The sequence below is a fragment of the Poecilia formosa genome, unplaced genomic scaffold (genome assembly GCF_000485575.1).
Source record: "Poecilia formosa unplaced genomic scaffold, Poecilia_formosa-5.1.2 Scaffold1088, whole genome shotgun sequence".
In the NCBI taxonomy this organism is placed as follows: Eukaryota; Metazoa; Chordata; class Actinopteri; order Cyprinodontiformes; family Poeciliidae; genus Poecilia; species Poecilia formosa.
Window position 1 is genome coordinate 19,249 of NW_006801027.1, and position 8,733 is coordinate 27,981.

Below are 8,733 nucleotides of genomic sequence, written 5' to 3' on the forward strand. Positions count from 1 at the left end.
ACCAGGGGAGACTGGATCAATGACGTCCCTGTAGAGAATTACAGTTGAAAGAGCTGTTTCAAAAAATGTCTGTCATTGTGACACAAAACAAGGGTTGATTCACAACAAAACATTGAAAAAGAGAACATGCAGATTCGGATTCTACCTCTGCAACAAAACAACGCATGCTGACCGAAGACGAGTGGAACAAACGGGAGCAGAACCTGATAGACAAAATGTTGGAGGCTTTGTCAAATGAACCAGAAGTACCAATGGTACCTTTTACAAAAACATCAAGTAGCACGGACCAGGGCTACATGCCATCCAGTAAGAATAATTTAATCAAATTGAAACTTTTGTGCTACTATAATCTCATGCATTTTACTGCACACTTTTTGTATAGCAATCAGATTTTATTTTGAAAGAAGTTGACGTAACAGAGAACTAAGCACATTGTAAATAATGATGCCAGAAAAGACTAAATAAAATACAATAAAAATAATCAGGCAGATGCAATGAAATCTCATAAAATATTAAACTAAAGCTTCCTCTTCTGTTTCAATGAGTGAAGATAAGGACTCAGATTGTTGGAGAATTATAAAGTTTGGGAATCTACGAATATATGACCAGGTTTTTGAATGGCTGCAGCAAAGTGCAAGACCAGCTGAGATCAGCTCTGGAAAAAAGGTTCTGGTCTGCTCTGGTGATGCAGAGTAAAACTCTTCTCTAATTGAGAGACTTTACTTTTAAAATGATTCTGGAAAGTATTTTAATTAGTATTTTAGTTCTTTGCTAATCTCAAATGTTGACAATAAATCAAATCACTAACATATCCTTTTTTCAAAAAGGACATAAAAGAAACAAATATTATTGTATTTAATTTTATTTGTGTCATTTGAATGAGCCTCGTCAATACTTACAAAATAAGACACTTAATTTTTTTCTGTTAAAAGCAAAAATTGTATTTTTCTTTTGGGAAATATGCTTCAAATCATTTGCACAATTGAAATATATATATAAAATTTGTAGATTTATATCTAATACTTTGTTCACTAATTAGGGTTACTACATGTCAAATGGTATTTGTCTGTTCTCTAGAAGAATCACCATTCTGTTCCTAAAAAGTAATATATCTACAGTAACACTATTTCTACTGTTTTAAATACATAAAAGGTGAAAAACACATCTTATTTTTCAGTGTGATATCTAAAATTAGAATGACAATACAAATGATGTAGGCCTATTACCTTACAACACAAACTCTCTTGTTTTCTGGGGAGGGGGGGTTTGTTGCTATTTTCTAATAATTTATATTTCGCAAAAGACAAGCTTTTATAATAAACTTTTGGCAATGGGGAAGTTTTGAGATACTTTTTCTATTTGTCCAGGAGATGGCAAACTTTCTCTTTTTCATTGGGTTAGGCTGACCCCGCCTTATGAGGTCTAGTAGTCATAACTTTCATTTCAGCACAAAATAAGAGAAAAACTCCTGAAAGCTGTTGACTTCAAGCTATGGCTGAAAAAACAAATCCTTCTAATACTGGTTAGTAACACTTTAATAAAACGGATCTATTGTTTGCTCTTGATATTATTCTGATGTCATATGCTACATTATGTATAGCTGTTGTATGTCTTCAAAATATATTTTACAAATATATTTAGGACTTATTTGAAACTGACACTCTATTTACAAAAATTTCCACTGTGGTACTGGCAGTTTGTTGTCTGTGTGTGGATTATTATTGATCAACTTAGGGATTAAGTTTTGAAATGAAAAATAGAGTATTTTGATTGTGAGCACTGTATTTAAGTTATGTACAATTTCCTTTGACAGGACAAAGCCGTAGCAACAATGCTTCAGAGCTGAGGATTGTGTTGATAGGAGGAAGAGAATTAAATGGAATCTGCAATGGCAGAAGTTCAGCTGGAAACTTCATTCTGGGTCAAAATGTTTTCAACACCAGCAGAAGAACAGCTCAGAGTGAAGCGAGGCAGCAGGAAGTGTTCAGCAGACGAGTCACAGTGGTTGATACTCCAGGATGGTGGTGGCATTATTTTAGAGAAACCACCCCAAAATTGGATCAGATAGAAATCCAGAACAGTGTCCATCTGTGTCCTCCAGGACCTCATGTCTTTCTTCTGGTTATTCCTGTTTATTTACATTTATCTCAGCTTGTCAAACCATCCCTAGAGCAACACTTGGAGCTTTTCAATGCAGATGTTTTCAGTCACACCATCGTGTTGTTCACTGCAGTCACTCCATGTAGTGAAACAAAGTTACAGTCCAAAATCAAAACAAGTCCAACCTGCAGTGGATTCTTCATCAATGTCAGAACAGGAAACATTTTCTCAACATCAGTACCACTGAAGATAGAGATCAAGTCAAGATGCTTTTAGAGAAAATTGAAGAAAGTGTTGGACAAAACCAAGGCAGACACGTTTTTGTTGATATTTCTCATGGAAATGCTTTAAGTGAAGACATAAAAGTCTTTGCTGACAGAGGATCACAAAGACTTGATGAAGCACAAAAACAAAGACAAAATCTCCGAGCCCTGATTGAAGGTTGGAAAAGATCTTTTGTACTTTTTGTTACACATGCAAACCTACCTACCTACCTACCTACCTACCTACCTACCTACCTACCTACCTACCTACCTACCTACATACATACATACATACATACATACATACATACATACATACATACATACATACATACATACATACATACATACAACTGTATTTATTCCAAAAATAGGCAACTTAGCTCTCTGTTCTACACCCCCACCCAGAATCACCCCCCACGCCCTCAAAAAAATGTGACTCGTCTGACGAAGCTCTTTGGCTTCTTGCCAAATTTATAAGTCAAATGGCTCAAGGACAATAGGAGTTTGAGTAACAATTATGTTTTTTGTTCGGGAGCAACTAGGTGCTGTGAGGGGCATTAACAAGAACTAAGCACTAAGAACATGATTATGCTGACTCAGTATGGATTTATTTATTGAATCCATACTGATCCATTGTATCCATCCATCCATCCAAAGGGACACCTGTATTCTACTCACCCCTATATAGTTTCTTCTATTACAAAATAGTGCATAAGAATCATATTGTAATCATGTGGCAAGACATGCTGACATAGAGAATGCAGTTTCTTTTGGGTGAGCTGAGCTTTCTGAGGATGTGACTCCAAAAGAGAAAATGTTGCTTTAGCAGATTAGGAAAAACCTCTCTCTGTCCAGAAGTACACAGTCCTAGGAACAGATTGTGACACAAAACAACCCAAAAGAAAAAAGGCAAGGAAACAGTTAATGTTAGGTTATTTTTAGATAGGATTTGAGAAATTATAATTTTAAATAAGTAAATGAATGTTTTGTTTCTTCTGTAGGTAGAAAAATGGTACTACCACATTTAAAACTAGTAATAGTTGGTGCACAGTGGGCAGCAAGGAGCTCAGCAGGAAACATAATTCTTGGAAAGCATGCCTTTGACGTTAATGAAAATGGAAACAGAAGAACAACATGCTGCGAAATAAACCACGGTGTGTTTCAAGACAAAAGACTCACGGTGGTCGATTCTCCTGGATGGTTCTACAACCACACACTTCAGGACACTAATGAGATGGATAAGCTGGAAATAGAAAAAAGTGTGTATCTATGTCCTCCAGGACCACATGCTTTACTGCTCGTAATTGTTCTGGCAAATGCAATAAACACAAAATATAAGAAAGCTGTCAAGAAACATATGAGTCTGTTTAGAAAATAAATCTAGAAACACACAATAGTTGTGTTCACCAGAGGAGACTGGTTAGGAGTGAAGACTGTAGAGGAGTACATAGAGAGTGATGAAGGTCTGCAGTGGATAGTGAACAAGTGTGAGAACAGGTATCATGTCCTGAACAACAAGGACCACAGTGATAAGACTCAGGTAAAGGAACTACTGGAGAAGATTGAAGAGATGTGGGCAGGAAATGAAGATCCTTACTATGAAGTGGAGCTGGACCGAGCAGCAGAGCTAGAAACCAAGAGAGAGACTGGAGACAAGATGGCCAGAAGGTTGAAGACGATCAATGAGAGAAAGACAAGAGTCCTGAAAGAGGTGTACGGAGGTGTGTTATAAATGACAACATATGACTTCAGTTTAATGAATTATCAATGATTTAGAATAAAAATTATTTACTTTTTTTTTCTACAGGTGAGAGACGTCACTGACATCAGGATTGTTCTTGTTGGCCAAAAACATTCAGGAAAAAGTGAAGCTGGAAATATGATCCTCTTCAAAGAGATATTTGACTTGGTTTTAGAAACAACTTTGTTGAAGAAGGTAATCTGAGAAGCTGCCAGTATCATCATATTTTCATGAAGTTCCCTTCTTATTGGAAAGTGTTCTCGCCAATCTTTAAAGTGATCCAAGATTAGTTGAACATGTTGGCCTAAATATGTTGTAATTTTTCTGTTAACTGAAAAATTGCTTTTGTGATATGCCAAAATTCATAATTACTTAAAAAATGAATATCGTTTGTTAAATTTGTCACCCATGGAGATTGTCATTTTTTCATGCGATGGGTTGATAATATATTTTTTGTTTTTAATCTTTTCAGAAAGATGAGGATAAAGGAAAAAACACAACGTGTGTGAAACATGAAGGAAACTTTGATGGAGTAAAAGTCTCAGTTGTTGAAACTCCAGGCTGGTTCTCAGACCCAACACCACCTGACTGGATCAAAGATGAAGTTCTCCACAGTGTCTCCATGTGTTCTCCTGGACCTCATTTTTACTTTCTTAATCAGAACCTTTTAATTTCAGTTCCCTGAAGTAACTATGAGCATTTTTTTTGGCTGGGAAACTTTTTAGGGGGTTTCACCATGTGATTGAATGTTTAATATGAAATGTCCTCTGTCAGATATGTCCACTGCCATTTATTAAGGATGTTTTTGTTGCACCAACCCCTCATTCAGAACTACAACATATGAGATCAATAAATGCCACAATTTAGCAAAAACAAAAGGTAAATAAGCAGGAGACCCAATAACATGAGCAGGAAAAATAAAAAAATAAGATAAAATAAGACCTGCCTGAAGGTAAGTTAGAGAACTGGTATGGGAAAACTCAATCTATTTAAGATTTTTTGTGGAAACCCTGATGCCACACAAAAGAGATGTGAAACATTGAGGCATTTTCAGGAAGTAAAAGTCATCAGATTCAAACACAGACAGGACAACCACACAAAAGAAAGAGAGAAAAAAAAACCTGGTTCCAAAGCCTTTATGAAAATCAAATCATATAGATCACAAGTTTGTCAGTGAATGGTATTTACAGTGGAAATAGGTTTGCTTCATTTTAGAAACTAGCTCAATATGTTATTTTCTGGTTTTATGTGGTAGTTTGAGTTGGAGTTCAGGAACTTCTGTAAATGTATGTGAACTTATCTGAAGCTGTCAGTGTTTTCATTTCTGCAATATTGGTCAAGTCACACAACAGCTGAAAAAACAAGTGGAATTCTCACGATGAAAAGGCACCGAACGTAAACAGAAAATGTCTAACACACACACCACTGTAACGCCGCATGAGTTAGTTGAACTGAAATAAGTTGAAGAAACTGAAACCATTTAAATTCACATTTCAGTGTCAACAAATTCTATTTCAGTAAATTAACTCAAATATATTTTTTATTAATGTAACATGATAAATAAAGATAATGGCATTCGGATAATTCAGATAATTTAATTCGGTAAAACATAATTTCATTTAGTACACTATGTACCATTATTTATAACTTATTTGAAATGTGTTGCTTCAATTCAATACAGTTTATTTTTAAAGTGCCAATTTATGACAAATGCCATCTTGAGGCACTTTACAAAATAAAACTCCTGTTTGTACTCCACATTGAGCCAGACCAACTTAAGAGCCAGTTTAGCTTAGATTCCTTATTTTCTTTACTTTAAATAAAATTAAAATAACATTCTAGTTGTCACAACTTTCAACTACTCAATTAATTTGAGGAAAGTGATTACCGGAAGCTATTTCAGTTACCAAACACAATAAAAACACAGACATCTTATAGCAATTTCAAACAGTTAACACTCATTTAAAAACACAACATGTCAATGTTAAAACATTTTTAAGTTTTTGTACAAACTTTCAAAGTTTTTACTTTTCTTTGTTAACTAGGATGAGTTGGAAGTATAATTTGAATTTCAATTAACTGCAATATACTATTTTTACAGAATAAAAAAGTAACTGACTTCAACCTTCTACCCTGACAATATCACATGCAGCCTTTTCCAAGTCTTTGAAATTGACATAATATGTGTATTCAACAGTCACCTGAAACAAATGCAATGCTAGACTATTTTTATGAAATTTCTTCTCTTGAAAATGTTTCTTCTGATTTGAATTCATTTGTTTTTACAGGGAGGAAGGAAAGGAAAATGTCATAAATATTAACATTTATAACCTAATTTAATTTGTAGTGTCATTCCATGACTGGACTTTTGGTTACATAAAATAATAATACAAATGTGATGCAAGATTTGAAATGCAAATACAAAACAAAATAAAACCATAAAACACATTAAAATCAATCAGAACAATACTTAATCACAATTTGATCAATAAAATAAACTATTTATGCTTTAATTTTAACTGAAAGTGATACTGTTCAAAGTTCAGTTTTAGTCTTGGAGCAAGGATTTCATTTTCTTTATCTTTTCACAGATTACCTGCCTCATATTACATAACATAGTGACAGTTTTAACAAACGTTCCCCAGGTTTAGTTTGGCATTAAACATGATTTTCATTGTACCCACATTTCTGCATTAAAAATGTTTTTTTTTTTTTTTCCATTACTCTGATGTAACATTCTAATCTTACATCTCATGGTTTCATTAGCTGTAAGCAGGAAATCCTCATTATTAAGAGAAACATGAGTTTGGTTGAAATTAATCTGTATATTAATCTGTTTTTACTCATGTGTTCTTGTCACAACTTCACCAACTTCTAAGGTGCATGAAGAGGATTGAATACTGCTCATTTTGATCAGAAGTGAAATAAAGTAATGACTTTGCACTTCCTCTTTCCAACCACAGGGCTTTGGACATCACGAGGTAGGGTGACATTTCCTCTGCATGCCATGAGTCAATCAGTATGTTCAGTGTATGACATGATCCATGTGCTATTTCTATGGATTAGTCAACGTGATCAATGTGGTCAAAGGCATTTTAGGAGAGGAAGAAAACATCCTCATTCAGTTTTCCTCAAGAGAACCTGCCTAAGCAAACCAGCACAGTGGAAGGTAAGATCTGACAATAACATCACTGAGTTGAAAATGAATGTGTTTTGATACTCTTATGGAAAATAATTGAACACTATGTGTGGCTTTGGTGTCATCTAAGTTAGCTGATCTCTGAATGTGTTTTTATATCAGTTATCATTTTTTATGTTGGCATAGAGGAATTGATGCTTTGAGTGTTTTGAAAAAAAAAGTACATTCATATTAGGAGTATGCATAACTTACCGTAATCTGTTTGTCCTGCAGGCTAATCTATAGGAAGCAGAATTATTGCCAAATTGTGGAGGCACAAATAGTCAACTTTTTTTCATTCAGTTAGTGGAAAGCATCAATGTTTAATTTTACATGATTTGTTTTGGTGTGCAGTGAGCTCTTAATTTTGCCCAGAGTTGTTTAAACAGCGTTGTGGAAAAATGTTTGCCTCTTTTCTGATATCTTATTTTTTAATACAATGTTTGTTCAGTTTTTAGAAAATCTGAACAATTTAAATATTAGTCAAAGACAACTCAAGTAAACACAAAATGCAGTTTTTATTTTTTTATTTTTTTTTAAATACATGGTCTTGTGTAAAAAAATGACTATTTTTTTCTTTATAATAACCACTTTCTTTTTTCTCTGTAGTTTAATTCTTGTGACTCAAAGGATCAACTCTCCATGATGCAATACTTCCAGTAATGACGGCCTCATTAATCAGTGAGTCACTCTTCACGATCTCTGATCATTTTGGGAGTAAAATGTTGATCATTGTTTTCTTGTTTATTTCTGATATCATGTTTGTTTTGTAAATACATCATCTGAACAATATCTTCATGCTCAGTTTCTTAGGCTAAATCTAATCCTGTCTCTGACAATCTGGATAACTTTTATTCAAACAGTCCTGTACTTATTAAAGATACAAACAAAACTGAGATGTAAAACATAAAGTTTACGATTTTACCAGCATTGAGTGCAAATGAGGCTGATATTTTGAACTGTGGTAAGGCATATTTTCATGAAACTATTTTTTATTTTATGTAATAAATATAATAGATGCCTTTTCTAACAAATGAACAAACATGTTGAACACAAGTAATTTAATTTCATAGAATATAGTAGTAGTAGTACTTGTATTAGTTAGTAGATATATTGTCTGCTTCTAAAATGTTTCAAGGAAACATTATTTTTTTGGTATGGAAAGGTTAGCTTTAATTTGCTTTTTTCTGTGCTTGTCAATGATGAATTTGTAGATTAGAAAGGAAGCAATAACTGCATGCACACCTGTTCTCATATTAATTAGGACGCAAATATAAATCAGGTTGTATTTCTTCAAACAGGACAAAAGGATACTCCTTTGGAGTTGAGGATTTTACTCATAGGAGGAAGAGAAGGTAGATGTCCCAGTGGCAAAAGTTCAGCTGGAAACTTCATCCTGGGTCAAAATGTTTTCAACACCAGCAGAAGAACAGCTCAGAGTGAAGCGA

General features: G+C 34.1%; 1 protein-coding gene and 1 long non-coding RNA gene across 2 annotated transcripts in view; both read left to right on the forward strand.

Moving 5' to 3' along the window:
- Positions 1-4,745, forward strand: part of LOC103132502 (GTPase IMAP family member 4-like) — a 14,262-nt gene extending 9,517 nt beyond the window's left edge. Inside the window, exons 4-6 of the mRNA XM_016667424.1 lie at positions 3,864-4,087; positions 4,174-4,302; positions 4,580-4,745. Coding sequence (XP_016522910.1) covers positions 3,864-4,087; positions 4,174-4,190 — 241 coding nt within the window. The 3' untranslated portion in view covers positions 4,191-4,302; positions 4,580-4,745. The remainder of the gene's footprint in view (positions 1-3,863; positions 4,088-4,173; positions 4,303-4,579) is intronic.
- A 2,408-nt stretch (positions 4,746-7,153) lies between these two features.
- LOC103132500 (uncharacterized) lies at positions 7,154-8,727 on the forward strand. Its single transcript, XR_475571.1, has 3 exons — positions 7,154-7,276; positions 7,895-7,966; positions 8,587-8,727. It is a non-coding gene; the product is annotated as an uncharacterized LOC103132500 (long non-coding RNA).
- The last annotated feature ends 6 nt before the right edge of the window (positions 8,728-8,733 follow it).